This window comes from Lonchura striata, chromosome 19 (assembly GCF_046129695.1).
Source record: "Lonchura striata isolate bLonStr1 chromosome 19, bLonStr1.mat, whole genome shotgun sequence".
In the NCBI taxonomy this organism is placed as follows: Eukaryota; Metazoa; Chordata; class Aves; order Passeriformes; family Estrildidae; genus Lonchura; species Lonchura striata.
Window position 1 is genome coordinate 11,416,557 of NC_134621.1, and position 24,776 is coordinate 11,441,332.

The 24,776-nt window shown below is 61.4% G+C and overlaps 3 protein-coding genes across 3 annotated transcripts in view; 1 reads left to right on the plus strand and 2 right to left on the minus strand.

The window, feature by feature from the left end:
* NPTX1 (neuronal pentraxin 1) lies at window positions 1-3,835 on the plus strand. Its single transcript, XM_021534113.2, has 5 exons — window positions 1-466; window positions 642-849; window positions 1,300-1,544; window positions 1,633-1,812; window positions 1,917-3,835. Exons 1-5 carry the CDS (start codon window positions 23-25, stop codon window positions 2,136-2,138), a joined length of 1,299 nt encoding a protein of 432 aa, XP_021389788.2. The 5' UTR covers window positions 1-22; the 3' UTR covers window positions 2,139-3,835.
* An 8,589-nt stretch (window positions 3,836-12,424) lies between these two features.
* ENDOV (endonuclease V) lies at window positions 12,425-22,429 on the minus strand. The gene is made up of 9 exons (XM_077787410.1): window positions 22,384-22,429; window positions 21,728-21,899; window positions 20,617-20,751; window positions 20,207-20,246; window positions 19,993-20,105; window positions 19,815-19,883; window positions 19,117-19,245; window positions 15,534-15,619; window positions 12,425-15,062 (listed from the first exon to the last, which is right to left on the minus strand). Exons 1-9 carry the CDS (start codon window positions 22,419-22,421, stop codon window positions 15,032-15,034), a joined length of 813 nt encoding a protein of 270 aa, XP_077643536.1. The 5' UTR covers window positions 22,422-22,429; the 3' UTR covers window positions 12,425-15,031.
* A 119-nt stretch (window positions 22,430-22,548) lies between these two features.
* Window positions 22,549-24,776, minus strand: part of RNF213 (ring finger protein 213) — a 45,843-nt gene continuing 43,615 nt past the window's right edge. Inside the window, exons 63-66 of the mRNA XM_021534191.2 lie at window positions 24,320-24,517; window positions 23,951-24,040; window positions 23,675-23,853; window positions 22,549-23,144 (exon numbers count right to left, since the gene is read on the minus strand). Coding sequence (XP_021389866.2) covers window positions 22,988-23,144; window positions 23,675-23,853; window positions 23,951-24,040; window positions 24,320-24,517 — 624 coding nt within the window. The 3' untranslated portion in view covers window positions 22,549-22,987. The remainder of the gene's footprint in view (window positions 23,145-23,674; window positions 23,854-23,950; window positions 24,041-24,319; window positions 24,518-24,776) is intronic.

Genomic DNA, 24,776 nt, shown 5'->3' on the forward strand with positions numbered 1-24,776 from the left:
GCGAGCGGAGCCGAGCGGAGCCATGGCCGCGGGGCCGCCCGGCAGCCGCCGCCTCCTGCCGCTGCTGCTGCTGCTGGGGCCGGCGCTGGGGCCGGCGCTCGGCCAGGGCCTGGGGCAGACGCGCTTCATCTGCACCTCGGTGCCGCTGGACGGGGACGTGTGCGCGGCCTCGGCGCTGGGCACCGGCTCGGCCGAGGAGCTGAAGGGCACCGTGCTGCAGCTGCGGGAGACGGTGCTGCAGCAGAAGGAGACCATCATGAACCAGAAGGAGACGATCCGCGAGCTCACGGCCAAGCTGGGCCGCTGCGAGAGCCAGAGCGTGCTGGAGCTGCCCGGCGAGGGAAAGGGCAGGAAGGGCTTTTCCAAGAACACCATGGGAGACCTGTCGCGGCCGGCCGCCGCCGAGACCCTCAGCCAGCTGGGGCAGACGCTGCAGTCCCTGAAAACCCGGCTGGAGAACCTAGAGGTACGCGAGGAGAGCCGGAGAGCCGCACAGCCGGGCACCGGCAGACGCGGGGACCGGGGCACCCGCGCACCCCAGCACGGGGAGTGCGGAGCCGGGCACCGGGCAACCCGCGGAGCCGGGCACCGGGAGCCGCCTCCCGGTGGTAACAGCCCGCTCCTCTGCTCGCCCCTTGCAGCAGTTCAGCAGGATGAACTCCTCCAGCCAGACCAACAACCTGAAGGACATCCTGCAGAACAAGATCGATGACCTGGAGAAGCAGGTGCTGTCGCGGGTGAACAGCCTGGAGGAGGGCAAGCTCAGCCCCCGCAACGAGTCCGAGGAGCGCGGCAAGATCGAGAGCACCCTGACCTCGCTGCACCAGCGCATCAGCGACCTGGAGAAAGGTACCGGGCGCTGCCCACCCCCGCCCGCCCGCGGGACCCCCGGGCCGGCTCCCGGAGCTCCCCCGCCGCTGGGGACCGGGCGCTGCCGCACGATGCGGAGCAGCTCCCGCGGGCGCATCTGCCGAGCCCGTCCCTTGCCCTCCCCGGGAGCGGTCCCTCTCCCCCAGCTTGGCTTTCCCTGTGGCAGGGGTCGGGACTGGCTGATCGTTGAGGTCCCTCCCTACCCAAACCCTTGCTCGGTGGTTCCTGAGGCGGCCGGTGCCCGCGGGCTCCGCACCGGGGGTGCTCCGGGCGCTGCCGGTCCGGGGATTAGGGAGCCGCGCGGCGCCGGAGGGATTTGCTCCTCGCTGCCATCTCAAGGCCCGTTACATAACGGGGTGGGGAGGGGGGGAACCCCAAAGGGACAGCGAGGGGGCCCGGCAGGAGCCCACCGCCCCCGCGCTCCCACAGGCCAGAAGGACAACCGGCCCCCGGACAGATTCCAGCTCACCTTCCCCCTGCGCACCAACTACATGTACGCCAAGGTGAAGAAGAGCCTGCCCGAGATGTACGCCTTCAGCATCTGCATGTGGATCAAATCCAGCGCCTCCCCCGGCATGGGAACCCCCTTCTCCTATGCTGTGCCCGGGCAGGCCAACGAGCTGGTGCTCATCGAGTGGGGCAACAACCCCATGGAGATCCTCATCAATGACAAGGTACAGCCCCGGGGCGCGGGGAGGGTGCTGGGCTGGGGGGGCAGCGTGGGAGACCCCCGCGTGCACCACCCTGACCCGCTGCCCGCAGGTGGCCAAGCTGCCCTTTGCCATCAACGACGGCAAGTGGCACCACATCTGTGTCACCTGGACCACGCGGGACGGCGTGTGGGAAGCCTACCAGGACGGCACCCAGACGGGCAACGGCGAGAACCTGGCCCCCTACCACCCCATCAAGCCGCAGGGTGTCCTGGTCCTGGGCCAGGAGCAGGTAAGGGCGGGGGCAGCCGCGGGGTCCCTGCCCGGCCGGTGCCCACGAGGGGACGGACGGGGCCACCCGGCCCCGGTGCCCCGGTGACCGCGGCTCCTCCGCAGGACACGCTGGGCGGAGGCTTCGACGCCACGCAGGCTTTCGTGGGGGAGCTGGCCCACTTCAACGTGTGGGACCGCAAGCTGAGCCCGGGGGAGGTGTACGGCCTGGCCACCTGCAGCTCCAAGGCACTCGCGGGCAACGTCATCGCCTGGGCCGAGGCCAACATCGACATCTACGGCGGGGCCACCAAGTGGACTTTCGAGGCCTGTCGCCAGCTCAACTAGGGCCACGGACAAGCGAGAGAAACCTCCTCAGCGGGTTCTTTTATTTATTTTTTTTTTCCTCCTTTTTTTGCGCAAAAAACAACCGAGAACGAAGCCACCCGACTTGTCCCGGGAGCAGGGATGCCCCGGCAGCGGGGCGCCCGTCCCCGGAGCCCCACGACCCTCCGGTTTCTGTCTTGCCAACGTCCTTCAACGCCTGCGTGCCTTGGCCTGGCGCGGCTGCGCCTCCCCGCTGCCCCCCGGCCCGGCCCCCGCTTCGCCGCCGCTTTCCTTGGGCACCGGCGCCTGAAAAGGCTGCGGGGCCCGGCCCGGAGCCCCCTCGGGGCTCCCCTCTGTCCAGCCTGACCCCCCCCGGGAGGGTGGTGCCTCCAGAGTTGGGGGAGAGTTCCAACATCCCGCCCCAGCTGCACTCCGAGGAGGGGCGACCCCTCCGCTCCCAGCCCCGGGAGGAGCCGCCCCTTCCCCGGTGAGCCCCGCGCCCCTCCCCGGCCGGCGCTGCTCCCGAGCACCACAGCCATAGCCCCGGGCTGCGGCGGGCACCGGGGCGGGACCCCCGGCGGGACCCCCCGGCCCCGCTCCCCGACCTGCCGCACTCAGGTACCCCCGGCCCCGCCGCCTGCAGCCCCCCGAGGCTCCTACGCGCCGTAGCTGGTGACAAATAGCCTTTACCGTCCCCTCCAGTCCAGCTCCCACTGACAGGTCTGAAGCCTTTCTGCTTTTGATAATACACTCTCTTGTTTCTCTTACTGTAAAGGGAAGTTTATTACCAATAAAAAAAAAAGGGTATTTTTATGAAGATAAGAAAAAAAATTATATAGAATTATCAGCGCTCCCTGAGGAAAAAAAAAAAAAAATAGTGCTTTGAGATTCTGCAGGATAAAAAGAGATAAAGAAGCGTATTTTGAGATAACAGACGCATTTTGTATGGTTTCCTTTTCTAAACTCCTGATTTGTACTACAGATTGCACTCCCCAGCCCCCCTCCTGCCCCCCAGGGCAGCCCTGGGCGGCAGTGGAGGATGAGGCAGAGAATTCACCCGGGGCTCCAGAGCCTCACGACCAACTCCAAAGATGCGGCAAAGAGACGGGCGGAGCGGAGGGGTCCGGCGGGGCCGGGAGCTGCCCCCGCCCGGGGAACGGAGCCCGGAGCCCGCCCCGCCTCGGCTGCTCCGCGGAGCCGGCGCAGGCAGCAGCACCCCCAGAGCGAGACCCCGCGCACGGCTCAGGGCAGCGGATCCTCAGCCGTGCTCTTGGTGCAAGAAAAAAATCCCCGAACCATCGAGAGTTAATTTCAGTTCCTCCCAAGCCCCCGTTCACGTCGGCGAGCACAGGCACAACCTGCTGAGAACAACAACGAGACCATGGCACGGGTTTAACCTCCAGCCCCAGGTGCGTTGGATTTGCCAAAAAACCACGAAAGGGTGTGATGTCAACGCAGTGTACATAGTGTACAGTAGGGGAGAGAATTAATGTATCTTAATTTGTCATTATTTTGCTAACCAAAGCTGTACATTTTTCCTACTCCTGGCTCTGTCTCCTTTGGGATTTGAAGGGGTTCTGACACCCCACGCATCCGGCCCGCATCGGCAGTTCTGACAATGCACTGTTTCTACGGATTCTCATGCTTTTTCCATTTTATTGCTGGGATTACATGAATTGTTGACTTTATTTTTACACAATAAAGCGTGAAGAAAGACACCGGCTTCTCTCACATGTGTCTGTTCCCTGAGCAGCCAGTGCTCAGCAGCTTGTCTTTTTCCACAGGAAGGTTTTGTGTGCCTGCATGAAGCAGAAATTTCTGCCCAGTTCTTCTTGGAGCCGGCTCAGACATTCCCTGAGCCTCTCTGCCAGGCTGTCTCCTTCTCCTGTACCCTCAAACCACGTCTTTCCCTGCTTTATGTAACACGGCACACAAACGGATGCATTTTTTCCTCAAGCCACTGGCTGGAAGCTCTCTCTGGGTCCTGCCAGGCTGGTGCAGGGGACAGTGGCACCCCGGGGCTCTGCAGGAGATGCTCCCGGTGCGGGCACCACGACGAGCCCCGGGACCGGCCGCCTCCACCCCCTCCCCGCGGCCCCGCCGCTCTCTCGGGAGCCGGGCTGGGCTCCAGGCTCAGTTCCTGGAAGGCAGCGCTCCCAGGGGCAATCCGAGCCTGTGGCTCACAGGGTGAAGTGGCTGGAGGCCACTCGTGTGCCACAGACGGGGACAGGCCAGCACAGCGTCCCCAGCACTGTCCCCGAGTGCTGCAGCCTCCCCCCGACCCACAGCGGCCGTGCCACACGAATTGCACCGAAGGTACAGGGGCGGAAAATCATAATTTATTCCTTGCAGCCAGCCCAAAGCGATCTCCCACACAGCCCCCCCGAAACGCCCCCGTCCCGCTGCAGCTGGGGACGGGAGTGGTGCGGATCCAGCCCGGCTCTGCCTCGGCACGGGCAGGACACGGGCCAGCAGCAGGGACACGGTGACAGCCCCGAGGGACGCAGCTGGGGCAGCTCAGCAGAGCCCTCGCTGCTGCCACGGCTGCGGCCAGCGGCTCTCAGCTCCCGGGGGCTGGGGATGGCCACGGGGAGGGACACGGCAGTGGTCACAGGGAGGGACACAGCAGTGGTCACAGGGAGGGACACTCCAATGGCCACGGGGGACACTGGGGGTCCTGCAGCCACTTGTGCTGCATCTTCCCAAGAACTTCCCCAGTCACTGCAGCCTCTGGTAAAGGTGTCCCTGACTGGTCACCTGCCACCTCCCACACCTCCAGCTGCTCACAGCCACCCCGGGGTCCCGTCCTTCACCCAGCCCCTGCCACCCCCATAAAGCCTCTTCTGCTCCAGAGCGGAGCGTTCGCTCCTGTGGCTGCTGCACGTCCTTAGTCCTTTCTAGGACGCCTCAAGCACAACCATTGGAATAAAAGGGAAGGGAGATGCTCCGAGCCAAACTGCAGGGCTGGGAACCAGCCGTGGTTTTCACACCAAAAGCCAGACTGGAGCAGAGTGACACGTGCTGGGCACCCTGGGGAGGGGACAGTCGGCATCAGGAATCTGCTGGGGGCAAGAGGAAAGGTGAGACATCAGAGCTGTTTCAGGGCACTTCACTGAGCCCCACAGGGACAGCTGAGTGTGATGTGCCACCCGTCCATCAGCCACAGTCAGAGAGGAGGCAGGGGACTGCCACGGCTGAGGGGACAAGACAGGGCGGGCAGCGACAGGGGCACAGTGGGCACAGCGGGCACCGAGGGGGTGCTGAGGAGAACGGTGCAAGCACGAGTTCCCCCTTCCCGGGTTCCCCAGATCCCCCCAAGTGCAGGAGGGATTCAGAGCAGTGTCTCCCCAGGTTCACGAAGGCAGCAGCGCCGCAGAGCCGCCCCGCACGCCCCTGCCCGGGCACCGCTGCTCCCCAGCCCTCGCAGCAGCTCGGCCCTCGCTGGCGACGCAGACACGTCCCCCTCGCCCTCAAAAGCCAGCTGCTCCAAGGACAGGCTGCTGGGTTCCGTGTCACTGGGAACAGCCCACATCCTCGCCAGGGGATGCTATTTATACCCAGGGAAGGGCGGCAGCTCCTGCCTCGCTCAGCCCCCAGCCCTGAGTAGGGCCTTGGCCCGGGGGTGCTGCCACAACACTCTCGGCTCTCCCCGTGCCAGGGTGGCATCCCAGCGCCCACCCGCTGCTGCAGGAGAGGGAACGATCCATGCCCAGGCAGAGGCTTGTGTGCCCTGCAGTCTGAGCTGCAACAACAAAACGGCCCCAACACGCTCGGCTGTCCCCGGGTACCCGGCAGACAGCGCCGCGCTGGAAGTGGGGCTGTCCCCAGCCCAAGGCCGGGGCAGGGCAGGGCAGGGCGGGGGAGGCTGCGGTGGGATGTGTGTGCTGTGGGAGCTGCTGTGGGAACTCCAGCGGGTAACGAGCCCCCCGGCTCATCGCCTCCGGGCTCCCCGGGGCTTCGAGCGACCCTTGAACTCTTAGCCCCCCCAAAAGCTGCGAGTACTGATGGGTGCAGTCAGCTCAGGCAGCGAGAAGAAGCAGAGCAGCCCCGGCCAGGGCCATCCCTGTCCCTCCCTGTCCCTGTCCCAGCTCGGCGCTGGTGCAGCTCCAGGCACGATACGCAGTGGTGCCAGCTCCTGCGGGAGGGAGGGAGGGAGGATCCTGGGAGAGGTGAGGAGAAGCCCGGCCCATCAATCTCGCACCGTCCTGACACCTCCCGCTGCACCAGGAGCCGCTGCTCGGGTTTGGTGGCAGCAGCGCTGCGGTGGCAGCGAGCGCTGGGATCAGGGAGCGCCTCCCCGCCCCAGCGCACAAATCCAGAGCTTTTAGAGCGGCAGAGCAGATGGAGATCTTGGGCTGCGTGAGGACAGGCCCCAGGACTCGGGAGATGGCTCAGAAATGCCCACGGGGGGCGAGGGACAGTCCTTAAGGGCAGGACGCAGCTGGGATTTACAGCTCTGATCCGGCTCCTCCGGGACTCACATGGCAGGGAAACGCCTGGCCGGGCTCTCCGCATCCTGCTGCCTCCTCTGCTCCCACCGCTCGGGACAGCTCCTCCGGGGGCTCCGCGGGGTGAGAGGAAGTGATGGGGCGAGGAAAACTGAAACATGCTATGTTTTACAGAGAAACACTCCCGAAAACCGGAGACAGCTTGTCCTGAAACGGCCTTTCCCACATCCCTGCTTGCAGGGGAGCGCCGGGGGCCGCCTGCGAGCGGAGCTGCCTGCGGCATTGGGACCAGCAGAGTCCCAGAGCATCATCGCCACGCAGCGCCCGAGGCTGCGAGGCACTTAATAAATGCCGTTGTTGGATTAATTAGCAGCGAATGTGTCACGCCGCGCCAGGCCCGCGCGGCTGCGGCAGCACATGGCTCCAGGAGACCCGGATTAAATAAATATACATGAGACAGGCGGTGGGAGAGCCCCGAGCAGCGAGGGAGCCTCAGCTCCCCGCCCGGGCAGGGCTGCGCCGGGGAAGCCGCAGCACCGTCGGGCAGGGGCTGCAGAAATCGCTCTGCCTTCACCCCCGAGCGGGTTGTACATCCCCTCCTCCCCAGCACCGAGCCCGGGCGGCGCCGGGAGCAGCAGCAGCCCGAGGGATGACGGCCCCGGGAGCTCGGGCAGCAGCTCCAGCGTGAACTCCCCGAGCCGGGGCCGAGGGGCTCAGCCGGCTCTGGGCATCACGGGGAGGGTTCCGGCTGCCAGACACCACCCGGGTTTCCCAGGGACACCGAGTGGCTTCAAGAAGCCACCCTCAGGCTGGCACTGCAGGAGGAGGAGAGCAGGGAGGTGCGCGGCCAAACACTGCAGCCGGGCAGGGCTGGGGAACATCCCGGCTCGGGGAGCACAGGGATGGGATGGATCCCTGCGTGAGAGGGCAGGGGGAGCAGGGCCGAGTCCTGCCAGGGCAGGAGCACAGGGACCGGCCGGGGCACTGCAGGCAGCTGGACACCTCCCCGGGCATCGAGTCAAGGCCGACAGACCGTTCCGGTCACAGGCGTGAGTCACTGGCTGTGACAGCGGCCCTCAAATGCCACTCGGGAGCCTTTGCTGGCAGAGCATCGGTTCCTACACCCTGTGGCACTGCCCGGCCATCCTGGCCAGCGCAGCCGGGGAGGGGCTTCCTCGAGCCCTCCCTCCCTCCGGAGAACACAACCAGAACCGGCCGGGGCCGCACGGAACCAGCAATTCCAGAGCAAACGTTGCTTTTCACAGCCCGCAGCCTCTCCACGGTCCAGCTTCCCCAGCCAGGCTGACTCCGGGCAGCTCCCGGCAGCAGGAGACCCCATCCCTCCCCCACGGGGGGCTGGCAGCTGCTGAACACAGACCTGCCCCCCGTTTTTGCCTTCTCAGAATCTTTTCACAGCCTTTTCCCGGGCTCCTCCTCCTGCGATTTTCCCAGCTGCTGTCAAACGTCACCTTGGCAGCTGCTTCCTCCATCCTTCCTATTCACCCCGACGGATTATGGAGGGGCCGGGATCTCAGACTCCACCAAGGAGCTCTGGGCAGATCCTCCTCTGGCTGGGGGGCCCATCAGGGATCCTGACCCCGTCCCGGGGGCACAGAGGGGAATATCACCCCATCTCCCACCGGAGGGTCCCCCAGTAAGCTGTTCTCTGCCCTGGGACAGCCCATGGGGATGCACAGAGCAGAGGCAGACTCTGTCTTCCAAAGCTGATTAAAAATAGATGCAGCATCAAACTAATTATGGTGATTAATTAGCATTTGTGGAGCAGAGTGAGCACAGGAGGGGGCACACGGGGAGGAGTGGGTGGTGCAGCGGGGTCAGGGCCCACCCTGTGCTGCCCCGGCACCCCCAGTGCCCCCGGCGCTCTCCAGGACTGGGGGTACCGGGGCAGCACATTTGGGGGGTCCCCAGGCCCCCACTTCCCTCCGTGTCAGCAACAGATGCCAAACCCCATAGCGCTGCTGGAAATTAGGTCAGCGATGGCCGGCGGCACGTTGGAGCACGGCTCATCCTGCCGAGGTCTGGTGCGAGGTGCCACAGGGCAGCCCCGCACCAGCGGCCACCCCCGGGCCGGCTGGCAGCGAGGGCAGGAGGGATGCAGAGCTCTGGGGCAGCCTACAAATCCCTCCTGCCCGGGAGGGGCGAGCAGGGCTGCGGGGCTCCCGCGTGCCGCTGAGCCGGTGCTCGTGGGAGCCGGGAATGACAGCATCCCGAGCACCCCACACCCCTGGAGTCTGCCCCCCAACACCCCATGGGGCGGGGAACCCCCCCAGGGACACGGCGGCGCCGATTTCTTCCTTCTGGAAAGCGGAGCAGCACCCCAGGTGCCTACAGTGACGGTGCCCACCCCCTGCTCACACCTCTGCAGCTCCCCAAAACCTCCCCGTGCCCGGGGACCGGGCGATTTCAGGCACCGACGTTGGATTTGGGATGAGCCATTACTATTCATGAGCTCCGTGGAAGCGCCCAGGGCTGGGAGCGGAGCCCCGGGCCGGTGGATGGCGGCGATCCCGGGCTGCCCGGGACCCCCCAGCCCTCGCACTCCCGACACCAGGGCCCGTCCCAAGGGCCGGGGCAGGGGCTGCGCCCCCGGCTGCGGCTCTGCTCCCCTTTCCAGCCGCTCTGGGGAGCCCCTCCCGCCCCCTCGCTCCCGGCGCAGTTTGGCAGAGCCCGGGCGGGCAGGAGGACGGGGAAAGGAGCCCATTTCCAGCAAAGTGGAATTTATCCACCTGCAGTCGGAGGCGTGACGAGGCTCGGGGCGGCCTCGGGGACCTGCCTGACCGGGGGGCTTCGTCCTCAGCCTGTGCAGGGGGACTCGGCTCAGAGTTGTTGTTCCCAAGGGACTGGGATGTCCCCGGCCCCGCTGGTGCCCCGCGGGTGGGGCAGAGCCCGGCTGCCGTTCTGCCCTGCCTCGGCAGCTCAGGCACGAGCAAGAACCACATCAAACGAATTGGATCCCAGTTTACGGCAAACAAAGAGAAGGCAGGTGACATTTACCTAGCGGAGTAATTGATATCCGAGTAATTTGTTGGAGTAACCTCATTACGCGCCAGCTGGATTTCCACACCCTCCCAATCCCACTCATTGCAAACAAGGTTTGTGTGTTAATCAGAGCGCTTTAATCACGGTGCTGCCCACCATCCCTCCGGCAAGTTACAAAGCCACCAGATTTATCACAGACTCTAAACACTCGCCCAAGAATCGCTGGGGATTTCATTAGCAGGCAGCGCTGCTCCTCGGGAAAACACCGCACATTGGTCCCTCAAGTGATGCACGGGGGCAGAGCCGGCTCCTGGCACCAGCCCTCCTCCCCTCCGCAGGCTGTCCCTCCATCCCGGCCCGCCTGATCGCCTCCTCCTCCTCCTCCCCGGCGCAGGCAGGAGCTGTTCCCCCGCCAGACACCGGCTCCAGTCACAACACGAGCCGGGAGCCGCCGGCAGAGCCTCCCACGCCGGGAGCGCGGCGCTCCCCGCGGCCCGGGGCTCCCCGAGCGCGGCCCCACGAGCGCTGCCCCACGAGCGCTGCCCCACGAGCGCGGCCCCACGAGCGCGGCCCCACGAGCGCGGCCCCACGAGCGCGGCCCGGCCCCACGAGCGCAGCGCGGCCCCACGAGCGCGGCCCCACGAGCGCTGCCCGGCCCCACGAGCGCGGCCCCACGAGCGCTGCCCGGCCCCACGAGCGCGGCCCGGCCCCACGAGCGCGGCCCCACGAGCGCGGCCCCACGAGCGCTGCCCGGCCCCACGAGCGCGGCCCCACGAGCGCTGCCCCACGAGCGCGGCCCCACGAGCGCGGCCCCACGAGCGCGGCCCGGCCCCACGAGCGCGGCCCGGCCCCACGAGCGCGGCCCGGCCCCACGAGCGCGGCCCGGCCCCACGAGCGCGGCCCCACGAGCGCTGCCCCACGAGCGCGGCCCGGCCCCACGAGCGCGGCCCCACGAGCGCGGCCCCACGAGCGCTGCCCGGCCCCACGAGCGCGGCCCCACGAGCGCGGCCCGGCCCCACGAGCGCAACCCCACGAGCGCTGCCCGGCAGTGACCAGCTGGGCTCTGCAGGCAGAGGCGCGGCGTGCCAAGCAGGCGCTCCAAGAAAAGCAGGAAAAAGCGTGTTCCTAAGGAAACATCCTGCATCGAGCCCCCGAGGTGGGAACCAACCCAGGAATTAATCACGGGCAGCTTTCAGAGCCTTGGTTCATGTTTTAAAAGCTGATCCAGCTGCCGGGATGCGGACAAGGCACTCCCAGCGTGTCACCATGGACAGACCCAGCTCATGGGGGACCCCCTGAGCATCCGTGGGTTGCACCCCCAAGAGCGGCCACCCCTCGGCACCTCTGCTCTGCCCCCTCCTCCTGCTCCAGCCCCGGCGTCTCACGGCCGGCTCTGCTCAGCAGCGATGGCTCCTTGGCTACCAAACCCACGCAGCAGCCCAGGAGGAGAAGGGAGCACCTCCCACGTCCCCACCCTCGGGGCCCCCAGTCCCTCAACAGGAGAGAGAGATCTGCTGCCCCACGGATTTGCTGCCTTGCTTTGGGCTGAGCCCTGCACAAGCTGCTCCATCACCCTAATGACACAGCTCATAATCACCTCATTTGCTATTAATTTGCTTGTCAAGAGAAATTCCACTGATTTGCTTTTAATTAATGGGGCCTTAAAATAAAGCAGGGGGAGAGGGAGGGAATGGGGGGGGGTGTGCTGGCAGGGTTCTGGTGAGAGGATCAGGGAGGATCAACCAACACCAACAACGGGAAGAGCAGTTGGGGGGGAGAACTATTTATAGGACAAAAGGAAGGGAAAAATAAAAAAAAAAAAGGACAAAAGGACAAAAAAAGAAGAAGGAACCAAAAGCCCTGCAAGGGAGCCATGACGTTCCCCAGCTCCCTCTGCACACCCGGGCTCTATCCAGGAGCCACCACATCCAAGAGGCCTCAGCTGCCACAGGATGGAGGGACCAGCACTAAAAATGCCCATTTAGAGTCAGAGCAGGGCCCAAAGCTTGGGAATGCTTTGAGATCCAAGGGACACAGCTGCCCCAGCCAGCCCCACAAATTCCAATGCTCCGGGAATGGGGGAAGGGAGGGGGCTCAGCTGCCTGGCCCAGCTCCACACCCAGACCACGGCTCAGACCTGCAGCTGGACCTGGTTTGGAGAATCAGGAGGGAAACAGCCCCTCCTAAACCCACCCAACCAAGCCAGAGGGAAGAGGAACGAGAACCGGGGGCAGGGAGGGGGGAAATCCCAGTGAAACGCATCCCCCGTCCTCGGCTGGAGCGTCCCAAAATACAAAGCCTGAGTCACTGGAGCTCAAACTGCACAGGCAGCACCTACACTGCCACCAGCTCCAGACACGGAGGTGGGAGCTCATCCCACCCAGCTTCAGACACCTGGCACAGAGCTGCTCCCCAGACTCCCTCAGAACCCACAGAACAAACAGACTTGCATCCTAAAGCACCTCCTTGGGACGAGACAAGCAAGGCAGGGGCAGGGATCCTCCTTCCTCAGCTCCGAACACAACGGAGGGAGCAGATCTAGAGCACCTGCAGCAGAACCATTCAGCATCTGGGAGTCAGGAAACCCAACCCCAAGTCAATTCTGCCCCAGTTTGTCACCCAGGAGCCATCATTGGGCAGCCACATCCCTGCCCCAACCTCACAGCTCATTCCCCAGCAGCACGGGGTGACCAAGCCCTGAGACACCTCCAGAGTCTCCCAACCAGTCCCAGATGAAATGGTGAGAAAACCCCACTGGTGATAACAGGAGGATTTACAGTCAGCAATCAGTATTCTCCTCTGATTTCCAACAAGTTACACCCAGAAAAGCCAATTTCCAGCAAACAGAGAGTTAAAAAAGACAAGCCATGTATGAGTTTATTTCGAAGGACACTCAAGCTCCAGTCTCTGAGTTTCTGTTAAGAGGCTTCAAGCATTACAAAGCGATTTTCCCTTCCCAAGGTTATAAACCAATTAGATAAAGACCAAGTTAATCCCTTATTGTGTCCAAAGAGCCACAAGCAGACACCAAACACAGAGATTAGTCCCTTCCTTTAGGCACTTGCATGTGGGCAGCTGGAAGAGCATCCCAGGCACAGGCAAAGCCCAAAGGCAGCAGCACAGAGCCCCGGCTCCAGCAGGGCTGCCCGGGGGCTGCCAGGACACTGCAGCACCATCCCCCTCCTAAGGTCTCCCCAGGTGACCTCATCCAGAGTCATCTGAGTTTACCTGCACTTGGAAGGACAGGAGTTCAGAGCCTCACGCAGAGGGAAGCTGGGGAAGTGATGCAGAGCCATTTTTTATGTTGTTTTCTTTTTTTCTTCCCCACCCGATTTTCCCTCATCCCCCAGGCAGAGGCAGCTGGGGGTGCTCAGGCCAGCCGAGGACAGCAGTGTCCCCAGCCCTGGATCCCTCCCAGCTGATCACACAGACCCTCTGAGGATCAAAACACCCAGATCCCAGCAGGAGTACCCAGCAACAGCCCCTGAAGAGCCCCAGCCTCATATTCCTGTCTGAGCTGGGCTCAATTCCCCTAGCTTCCACCCAAATCACAGCTTTAGCTGCAGAGCCTCTCCTGACCAGCCCAGCCCAAATCTCTTATTGTCAAATACCAACCAGAAGCACAAAAAGACCCCAAAATCACCAACAAATCAGGGACTAAACCCACAGACAGTCAACATGAGAGTAAAGCCAGCCACTCACTGGGGCAGGAGAAGTCACAGTCCCACACACTGAAGGTTCCCCTGCTCCACCAGGGCCATCCTGGAGGAGCTGCTCCCCACAGAGGCTCCTCCAGCACAGCTGAGCTCAATGAGGAGCCTCACTCAGCACACCTGGGCTGACTCTGCAGTGGGAGTGGTGTCACCCAGAATTTGAGAGGAGCCAGGGATGACCCTGTGACCTCCTAGCACAGGCCAAAGCAAGCAGAAAAGCCAGATGGATTTCCATGGTGTTCTGGCCATGAGGTGCAGGAAAGAGCTGTCCCCTGCCCACGCTGTCACTCGTGCCTGAATTTGTGACAGGCTTTAGGACACTCCCCATGGTCAGAGAAGTCACTGGTTTGTGTGGGGCTGGAATGAGGAATGAACTGATCCCTGCTGGCTGTGGCTGTCCCTGCTCCCTCGGGGCAGGACAGGCCTGGCACAGGAGGCTGTGTCTGTGCAGGGAGGGGACACGGCTGTCCCCGTGTCCCCTGTCCCCTGCCACAGCCAGTGCCAGGCACCAGCCCAGTGTTCCCTCTGCCCCTGGCCTGGCAGCAGCCCTCAGGATCTGCTCAGGATCAAAGGAGCAGCTTCCACTGTGGTTTTCCCTTGCAGGCTCTGTCCACCCACAGACAAACCCTGGTGTGAAGCAGCTCCGAGGGTTCCCAGGAGAGCAGCTCCTGCACGGGGCCTGGGAGCTGCAGCTTTGCCTTTTAGGACCTGTCAGTGCCTGTCCCCTTCTCCAGCACTGTCAGGACCAGCCCCAGAACTGCCCAGGGGAGCAGAATTTGTCACTTCCTCCTTTTCCCAGCAGGTTCAGGAGGGACAGCTCAGACCCCAACACAACAGAGGCACAACAGGCTGGGTTTTCTCCTTCCCACCCAGAGCAGAAAAGAACAAAAGCTGTACAACAAAATGTATGCAAAATTGAGGTTAAACAACCATGGGGGCCTGACCTGATCACCCCTCCCCACCCCCAGGAAAGCATCCTTCTTTCTCTTCAGGCTGGAACCTTACACAGCCACACCAAGATCTCCCAGAGCATGTTCTGCTCCTGCTGCTCTTCAGGAACAGTCAGGAACCACCTGCCAACCTCATCCAGGATCCCACACCTTGGGAGAAGCTTTGGTCCTGCAGGCTGGATGAAGGTTGAGGATGATTTGGGCTCCTCAGGCCGAGCTGGGGCTGGGCCAGATCTCCAGCCTGGGATCTGGGCACCTGGAGCGCTCTGTGTGCCAGGAATGACGTCCCCATGCTCCTGGGAGGGAGATGGTTCCTCCCATCCTTTTCCTTAGATGATCCTTCTTCCAGAAGAGCTGGGCAGCAGGACTGCTGCTCCCAGGGATGTGCAGGGGAATGGGAGAGCCCAGGCTGTAGGGACAGGGGGAAGCTGCTCCAGAAACAGTGGAAAGGGAGGGCTCTGTGCCACAGAGGTGTGGTGGGAGTCACAGGCTGGCTCTGCAGTGGCAATGCCTCAGCATCTCTGTAAATCAGCCCCTGCAGCTGCACAAGGACTCCGGTGAGGTGTTGCACACTTACACGTCAGCCTTTGCTTACACTAAGATTTTAACAGTACTTGAAAAAGAACCCTGAGAAATTCACTGCATGGACTCTCCCTGAGCAGTGGCTGGTGCTGTCCTGTGGGACACAGCCTGGCACAGCTGTCCCTCGGGGTGGCACTGGGCTCCTGCATCCAGCAGGACTCAGCCTTGGTGCAGGAGAGGACCCAGTGAGGAGAAGCTCTGCACTTTCTTCTGGCACCAGACTAATCCTCCGATCCAGCCTCTTTTTTGCTGCTGGGAACAAAAATGAGAAAGTAGGAAGTAGTTTTAAAAAAAGTAGAAGCCAACAGGCACAAACAACTGGCACCTGGTGAGTTTGGGCTCCGGGCACCTCAGTCAGATTTAGCCCTGAACTGACACTGGCTCACCTTATGTAAGAGTGGGGGACTCTGACCCTCCCCAGGACCTGGGGGCCAAAACCAGCTCCCTGCAGGTATTTCTCAGGTCACACCTGTGGGAGTTAGGGCTTTGCTTATGACCAGTGCTGAAAAAAGACCAAATCCCTGCTGCCCTGCCCCAGCTCAGGACACGGTGCTGGCAGAAGCAACGTGTGAGGCAGCGTGGCCACACGGAGCAGAAATCACCTTCCGGAGGCAGCACATGTCCTGACCTCCCCACTGAGCTCACCTTGTTACCCTGCCTGTACCTTTAATGCCATTACTGCAGCTCAGGCCACGAGCAGATCCCCTTTGCCTGCACACCCACCTCTCTGGGCTGGCAGGGACAGCCTCCAGCACCTCCACTGGAGCACAGGGCTGCTTCCGAAGGTACTCCCTGGACCTGATGTCAGCCTGGAAGCAAGCAGGAAAAGGAGTGAGCATGGGCTGAGCAGCCTGGCTGGTGCCTCCTCTGTTACCCCAGTGTGCCCATCCACCCTGCTGTCAGCACATCCCACCAGGAACACTGGATGGCTCAGGAAGGCACAACAGCCTGGGGCAAGGAGAGCACCAACCACATCCCAGGAACTGTTAGAAAGTGTTGCTGGGCACTTACTGGGTGTTCTTGCCCCCACCCTGAGGTGTTGGCTCAGCCCTCTGGTGCTGCACGACACCACCAGCAGACCCTTGATCCATCACAAGCACATCCCAGCCTCTTGGACAACTTTGAGGACTGGCAGTTGATTTTTACAGTCCTTCAAAGTTTCTTCTCTTTTAGAAACTTTTGTGCCATTTCCGAGCAGCTGCTGTGCCCACCTCAAAGGCAGTGTCTCTCCCCACCTACAAAGCAGGATGTGACCTTCTCAGCTGGAAAAGCTTCACAGTGTCTGGTGACGAGCTCAGAAACTGGGTTAACACATCCCTGAGGACTGTCCTTGAAGCATGTGCTGCTCTCCACCCTGTGCTGCTCCCCAGGAGCCTCTCCTGCACCCCCAGGCCCATCACCCTGAGCCCTTGGTGGAGGCTGTGCCTGCTGCTGGAACCTGCTCTACAACTGCAGAGCCTCCTGCCAGCTGAGAAGGAGAGAGTTACATAAGAGGTGGTTTGTTTGGGAGATTTTTTTCCCTTCTCTCTATAATTGGACAGTTTCATAACCGAACTGACAAATAACTTTGATCACTCTTCAGGATGAGCGATTACGTGATGGATTTTATAACCAGGAAAGCAGGCTGCTCAATAGTCCCCATGGGCAGAGCAAGGAGCAGGAGGCACAGCTACCAACTATTTTTCTACGGAAGAAAAACCCCAACCACATTCTGCTGAGAACATCAGCTAGTGCTTGATGAGGTGGCAGTTCCCAGGCAGGGCTCACTCCTAACACAGCATTGGAGTCAGCTTAAGGTGGTGATTAACCACAGGCTAATCAATAAGATGGATCACTGCCCAGCAATAATCCCCACAGATCTGAGTTATTTTCAGAGGGGATGAGTGCTGGCTGTGGAAATGCTGCTTTGCCTGTTACCTGAGGGGCCAGGGTGGTCCCTGTGCACAGCAGGCTTGGAGGGGTGCTCCCAGAGGGAGCTGGAGTCTGAGGACACCGGTGACCGATGCTCAGTCCCAGAGGAGAGGCTGATGCCTTGTCTCATTCTTCTGAGGGCAAGTGCTCAGCATTTCACAGAGGGTGACCTTCAGGCCTGCCCTTCCTGGTGGGCAGCAGCCCCCTCCTGAGCCACCCCAAACCCGCTGGGCACTCAGGGGCAGCTGAAGGAAGCAGCAAGTGAGGAGGAGGCTGGGGAGCAGCCAAGCAGGAACCTGACCCAGAAAGAGCAGAGCAGGCTCCCAGGGCAACCCCTGGCAGCTGGAGAGTGGCACCAGCTTGTGCTTCCCTGCTGGGCACAGGGACCTGGGAACGAGCAGGCTGCAGCGAGGGCAAGCACCAGGGAGGGGTCTGACCTCTGCCAGGAGCAAGGGCAGCTCTCTCAGCAGGGTCTGGGGCTGCTCCAGGGCCACTCAGGGTGAGTGCTGTGCTGATTATTCTGGGATGGCAGCTCCTGCCTACCTCAGCTCCTGCCTGGGAGCTCCCACATTCCAGGCAGGACCTCACCAGGGAGCACAGCTCTCATGGCTGGGCCTGGCCTGGCACGTGGAACAAGGACTGAGTGGGATGTAAATACTGATTGCAGGTGACAAGGGCAGCTCATCCCCCTGCTTCCTCCAGGAGAGATCTCACTTCTCTCATCTGCACCACAGCCAAATCCTTGGCAGCACAACCACACTGTGGGCTGAATGCAAATGGACCCTTCCTGCTCCCTGCCTGGATAACGTGCATTCCTGGGAAGCACCACATCCCCATAAGCAGGAGGCCTGAGCTCCCACAGCGGCTGCACTGCACATGCTGCCCTCACACAAACCTCAGGAGATGTGGGCAGCTGAGCTCTCACACACCACTCCATCTCCAGGGCTGCCAGAACTTCCAGACCAGGACTTGATGATCCCCAAGTCACTCCTGCCACTGGGAAATCTGTAAGCACTTCTCCTATCAGGTCTGCAATTTCTGGTGACATACCATGGCAAAAAGGTCATGACAGCCACCTGTGGCAGGATTCTCCACAGCCTCCTGCTTCTTAACTCCAGCTACAGGTGCTCAAGAGCTGAGCTTTCAGCTCTGCCTGTGCCAAGACCTGTGGCAGTCACCACACAGAGGAAGCAGAGCAGGGACAAGTCCCATGGAAAGGTTTAAGTGCCCTCATCTCCTGCCATCCCTCTAGAGTAAACACACTCCCCTGTTGGATTTTTCATCTCTCTGTAAGAAAAGTAGTAATAATTCATTCCCTCACTCTAAGAAAAAGGTCACAGGGAACAAGAAGAGTCTCTGAACATGAGCAAATCCTGGAGATGGCTGGAAGCGAAATGAGGGTGATGAAAAGCTCCTTTCTGTTTCCAAAGGGAATGCTTCTCCCTTCCCTTTGAACACGCAGACTGCAGAGCTGGCTCGGAGCTCTGCAGAGGCATCTGTCCCTGGCTGGAGCAGGTTACATAAGGAGCTGCACCAGCCTCCTCCAGTCTGGCAGGTACTGGGGCTGAGACTGGAAACTGCAGCTCTGCTCTGGACACCCCAAGGCTTGCTTTGCTCCAAGGAGTTAAGATTTTGGGGTAGTCTATAAGCAGAGTCACAGTTCCAGGGAACACTGCAGCCCTGGAGCAGCGCCCAGTGGGGTCACCCAGCCCCGCGGGCTGCTCAGGTGGGCACACCCATGAGCGCACCAGCCTGGCACAGCAGCGATGCCAATGGGCTGTCCCAGGACAGTGTTAGGGACAGGGAAACCCAGGCAGGCCCTGGGGTCACTCCTGGCTCTGGGCCGTGGAGCCACCAACAGTAGAGTGACCTCAGGGAGAAAGGAAGTGCTTGCCAGGCCAGAAGTCCCAGAGGCTTTGAGCTTCTCCAGAGCCTTTCCCCAAGTTCTGCTGCGCTTTCAAATCAGCCAAGGCCGAGCCTCGGTGGCAGCTGCAGCTCGGTGACAGTGATGCAGTGCTGTCACCTGCTGGCTGCTGGCTCCGTGCAGAGTGCGGCAGCGGGAAAGGCCCAGAGGAGCAGCACTGCAGGCCGTGCCGGGCTCCAAGCGCCCGGGGAAACTGCATTCCCAGCTCCTGGGGATTAACACCAGCATGGGGAGCTGCCTGCAGAGAGGAAGCAGGCAATCAGGCTGGGTCTGCAGGCAGGGCTGGGAATGCTGCTGGGCACTGCGTCAGGAGAACGGGCCTGGAAGGGTCAGTGAGCACCACCACGGGCTGGGGGAACTGCCCAGCAGGAGGGTGTCCCCAGCAGAGGAGGGGCAAGGCGAGGCTCTGGAGCAGCCCAGGGCTCGGCAAACACGGCAGGCTGCCCCCGCTCCCTCCCCTCGGCGCCGTACCTGCCGGATGGGCTCCGGGACGCGGAAGCGGCAGCAGGCCCTGACCAGGCGCACGGCCGTGCCCAGGCTCACCCGGTGGCCCACGGACACGTACAGGGGCTTGGAGCTGTTGCTGCAGCTCCGCAGCACCTGGGCAGTCAGAAAGGACAGATCAGGCACTGAAGAGGCTCATTTGAACACACACAGAGGAGCAGTGGAATTAGGAGCCAGCCAGAGCCCTCGGGTGGGGTGGTGGCTTTGTGTTTGGAGCTCCCAACCTTGCTGAACATCTTCCCCATCCCAGTGTCTCCTGCAGGGAGTGTTTGTCCCCCGTGGCCCTTCCCCAGCTGCCCGAGGATGCTCTGGGATGCAGGAGCTGTGCCAGCCCAGGCTGACAGCACACACAGGAAGTGTCTCCCAGCTGCCTGTTCCCACTCTGCTCTGAATCAGCCGCTCCCAGACCGATCCCGGGAAGCTGCCAGGGAACTGGCACCTCTCCCAGACTGCAGCTCACCATTCAGGCTGCTGGAGCACTTCAGGTGCCACAGCCACGGACGCGAATGCTCCCAGCACTTGAGCTGCCAACTCCCTACAGCCACCTGAGCTCTCAGGGAGGAGCCAGCAGTGTCACTGGTCACCTGTTCACACCTGCCCTCCTGCACGGGATCACTGAGACAGCCCCACTGTGGAGAGGGACAAGTGGCCAAGTGACAGCTTACCATGCCCAGGACCTTCCCCGAGGTGCCTGTCAGTGGGAATGCCTCTCCTGACCTCTGCAGGGAACGAACCTAGGGATAAACACACACCCGGTCAGCTCATTAGCACGTAATTGTAGGTAGTTGTTGCAAATTCCCTTGGGATATAAAAAACCAGAAACAAATCCCAGCCTGGCCTAACCTGCTCCCTGTGCAGCTCATCCCTGGCCAAGCCATCCACGTGCAGGAGGTTCTTGGCCACACCGATGCATGGCAGGTCTGTCAGGACTCCGAGGTGACAGGCTATGCCAAATCCTGCCAACAAGGAGCCACTGTAGCTGTAGGCCACCAGGGAACATGAATGCCAAGGGGCAGCACAAGGAGCAGGAGAGCAGGGCTCTTCAGGAACAGCCTACCTCTGGGATGGAGCAGGCCATTCCCATCTACGAGAAGCACCTGAAAAACTCAAAGCAGAAATGTTATTTCCTGGGCACTGAGAGCACTCCAAGGAGCAAGCAGGGCTTCTGGCTCTGGGGGAAGAAGAAATCTCTCTTGGTTCCTCAATTCTCCCTGTAAGGCTCTTCCTGCCTGTGCCTGACCCTGAAGCAGCAGCAGTGTGGGACTGGCAGTACCCTGCACACACCACGGGCGGCCTGGCTGGTCCCAGCTCCACATCCCTGCTCCCCAAGGAAAGGGAATGGATGCTCCAGCACAGCTCTGCCCGTGCCCCTCCTGCCCCAGCAGCTCAGGCACAGGAAGGAGAACCCCTTCCCCAGGACTCTGCAGCCCGGACAGCCCAGCTCGGGACAAGGGAAACACAGCACACCTGAGGCTGGAGCTGGGGCTCCTCCTGCTGAAGTCTCTGCACAGCTTCCACCAGCACAGGGGCCTCTCGGAAGGCCAAGAACCCAGCCACGTACGGGGCGGTGACGGGCACCATGCGGCAATCCTGGTACAGCACCTGGGGCAGGCACAGACAGCACCCTGCCAGAGAGCCCCTGCACATTCCAGAGCTGCTCCTCTGCTTCGTGCCCTCTGCCCATCCCTTTTAAACCCAGGGACAGCTCACAGGAAACGGTGCAAAGCACCACAAAACAAAGATGCCCTGTAGATCACAGCAGGACTTGAGAATCAGTTCATTAAAATCCCAGCAGACAGCATCAAACTTTATTTCTGTGCTTGTTAGAGCTTTTATAGTGAAAGATAATTTTTTTATCATTTTGAAAGCTGGGAAAGAGACCAAAAATCTTTATTAGTTCAAGTAAAATGACTCTGAGAAGTGAGACCCACGGCGGGTTTGGAAAAGCTTTCCTATGTCACAGCCCATATTATCAGCTGGTTCCTGGCAAGAGCTCCCCCATAGCACCCTGCACACACCTCCCTCTGCCCCCAGGCACCAGCTCCCCGAACAGGCACTGCAGCTCTTCTGGCCCGGGGTGAGTTCCCAGCCATCCCACAAAACTGCAACCGGGCGCTGTTTGCATCACACCTTCTGAAACTTCTGTCTAAATCGTTACAGGCATTTTGTGTGCGTGTGTGTGTGGCTTTTTTTGTTTGTTTGCTTTTTTGTTTTGGTGTTTTTTTGTTTGTTTTGGGTTTTTTTTTGTTTGGGTTTTTGTTTGTTTGTTTTGGGAACACACAATTGAAAGCTTTGCTGAACACACACAGAACCACGGAATGGCTTGGTCGGGAGTGACCTTAAAGCCCATCCCATTCCACACCCTCTGCCATGGGCAGGGACACCTTTCTCTAACGCAGGCTGCTCCAAGCGCCGTCCAGCCTGGCCTGGGACACTTCCAGGGATTCAGGGGCAGCCACAGCTTCTCTCGGCCGCTGTGCAGGGCCTGCCCACCCGCTCGGTGAAGCATTCCTCCCCAGCATCCCCCTGCCGCTGCCCCACGGCCCCGTGGTGGCGGCGCGGCCCGGGCCGGCGGTACCTCGAGAGCCGGGTAGCTGAGCACGACCAGGGAGGCGCAGGCACGGCTCTCGTCCCCCTTGATGTAGGACAAATCCACACCTCCCACCCGGCGCAGCCCGGAGAACTGCGGGTCCTTCTGCCACGGCTCGGTGTCCTCCTCCACCAGGCCAGCCCTCAGCCGGGCCTGCTCCCTGCGGGACCGCCGCGCTCAGAGCGGGGCCGCCCCGGCAGCCGCGCCCCGTTCGCTGCCCGGGGAGCCGCCAGACGCGGGGCGGAGCACCGGCGGCTCGTGCCGAGGGTGCCCGTGCTTCGTGGGGACGCGGTGCCGGGGGGCCCCGAGCCCCGTTACCGCTCCCCCAGCCCGAGCCCCGTTACCGCTCCCCGCCCGAGCCCCGTTACCGCTCCCCGCCCGAGCCCCGTTACCGCTCCCCTCCCGACCCCCGTTACCGCTCCCAGCCCGAGCGAGCCCCGTTACCGCTCCCCCAGCCTCAGCCCCGTTACCGCTCCCCGCCCGAGCCCCGTTACCGCTCCCCCAGCCTCAGCCCCGTTACCGCTCCCCTCCCGAGCCCCGTTACCGCTCCCCCCGCCCGAGCCCCGTTACCGCTCCCCGCCCGACCCCCGTTACCGCTCCCCCAGCCTGAGCCCCGTTACCGCTCCCCTCCCGAGCCCCGTTACCGCTCCCAGCGGCGCCGCCGAGCGGGGGACGCGGCCATGGCGCGCCGGGCCCGTCCCGCAGCGCCGCCGTTCCCCGGAAGGCGCGGCCGGGCGCGGACGTTCCGGGCCGGCGGCCCCGGCCCCGGCGGCCCCGGCAGCGGGCGCGGAAGGAGCCAGAGCAGCCGCGAGAGCTGAACGAGTTTATTGAGAAGGGGAGGGGGAGAACCCGGCCCGGGCCAAGCCGGGGCGGGCTGAAGGCAGCGAAGGAGCCGCGGCCCTCGGGGTCCCCGTGCGGGTCCCGCCGCAGCGGGAGGCGCTGCGCAGGAGCCCGTTCTGCAGCCAGTGCAGAAAGGCAGCCTGCAAAACATCAACCCAGCACGAGGGCACCATGGTTTGTAAAAAAAGTCCTTCATATTCCTCCAGTGGCTCTGGACCTGTGGTGATCCAGGGTTCACATCGAGTTGCTGGGCCTATTTCACCCTCTTCCGTGGCCACCTCTCCTCTTCACATCAGGTGTAAAAACAACAACCCCAAACCCAAAGAACAACCAACAAGCCCAAACAAACGCCCAGAGTTCCAGAAGCCCTGACACAGGTATTGTGGCAGTCCCTGGCAGGGTTCTGTCCTAACTCTCCCTGTGCTCCCTGCGCTTGAAGACAGCGGCTGCCTTCCAGGTACCAGCAGCATGAGACAGAAGAATCTCATCTGGGAATGTGTCTTCCAGCTCCAGAGCTAATTCGGAGTCTTTGGCATATAGGTAAGGCAAGAGCGATTCCTTCAGGCTGGAAGACAGAGCAGAATGGCATTAACAGCTGGGGTACAGCAAACCTGAAGTGCCACAATATGAGTGCATTGCACCACCCAAAATACTCAATATCTACAACTGAATAGGTGTGTGTGTAGTGAGAAGGGTTGAACAGCCAGGTGGAGGTACAGAGCCCAGCCAGGGGAGGCTGCAAGGCAGAGGTGAGCGTGCCTATCTCTGAAGGCTGGCCTTGATCATCGTGGAGTCTTTTTCCAACCTTAATGAGTTTGTGATTCTGGTACTATTTTATCCAACTGCCTGCAGAAGTGCTGGTGTTTGTGCCCTGGATAGCAGCTCCTGGAGTGTTCCAGCAGTGTCCCCAAGAGAGCCTGTGTGAGATGGAAGTGACACCTGCTAGAAATGTGTGTGGATATTCCTAATGCTGCTGCCTGGGCTGTGTCCCCAGGACATGCATGTGCCAAGGGAGTGTTTCCATTGTGTGCACGCTCAGAGGCAGAAAAGCTTCAGTTAACAACTGTGATGGCTTTGGGTGTGTGCAACTCCTACCTCCACGTGGATTTGAATTCCTCCACAGCTTGGACACGTCTCAGCTTCAGGATGATCATTTCATGGAGCTCCTGCAGGAAGGTTTCCAGCCTGGAGTGGACCAGGAAGGTGTGCAGGAGCTTGGCAAGCTCTGGAGTGAGCTCTTCTTTGTAATCTGGACTGACATCTGCAAAAGGATCCTAAAAATGCAGCAAGGAGAGAAAAAACCCAAATACAGATTTGAGCAGCTGCAGGCAGAGCAGAGGAGGTCACACAGAGGTGCTGGGGGTGCCATACCCTGCCGAGGCGCAGCAGCTGCTCCGATTTGTGGGCACACAGGAGCTGCCACAGGGCCATGCTGTGCCTGAGCTGGCACCGTCTGAGGGCCTGGAAGAGAAGAACATCTGTGGATGTGAGGGATGTCCTTGGAGCCTGTCCCCAGCCTGCCCTGCCCAGAGAGAGCTCAGCACAGAGCTCATCCAGCCCCTTGGCCTGAGTGGAGCCCATCTGCCCTCTCACCCTTCTCCAGCTGCCCTCAATAATCCAGTTTTTGATACCACAACAAGCAGTGGGAAAGTGAGAGGGCTCTGTCACACAGGCTGGATTTAGCATAAGCCAGGGCAGATTTTACCCCACAAGAATCTGAGCTTTGCTCTCAGGACTCACCTGCAGCACATGAGGGTTTGTCTGATCCCCCATCTGCAGGACTTGCTCAATGTACTCAGTCAGCAGCATGTCAGCGTTCTCACCAGACATGGCCAGGAAGCCCAGGGTGATCTCAGTGAGGGACAGAGCATCACACACATCACTGTAAGACTGCAGCTCCCCACTGATCATGTTCATCACAGAACTGGGTAGAGCACTCTGAAAACCACGAAGTCACAGTTAATATTGTTTTAAGAACCATTCCTTTTTCTGTTCAAATTGCTCTAGTCAAGGAAGACAACAGAGCCCCAGATTTAGGAAACTGAAATGCTGAACAATCTCCCTTTTCTTTGTAAATCCTGACTGACAGCACAAGGCCAGATTGCACGCACCCAAGGCATGCTGAGAAATCAGCAGGCAAGCCTTCAGATAGACGAGGCAAGGCACAGAAAGCCCTTGGAAAAGCAGGGATTTCACG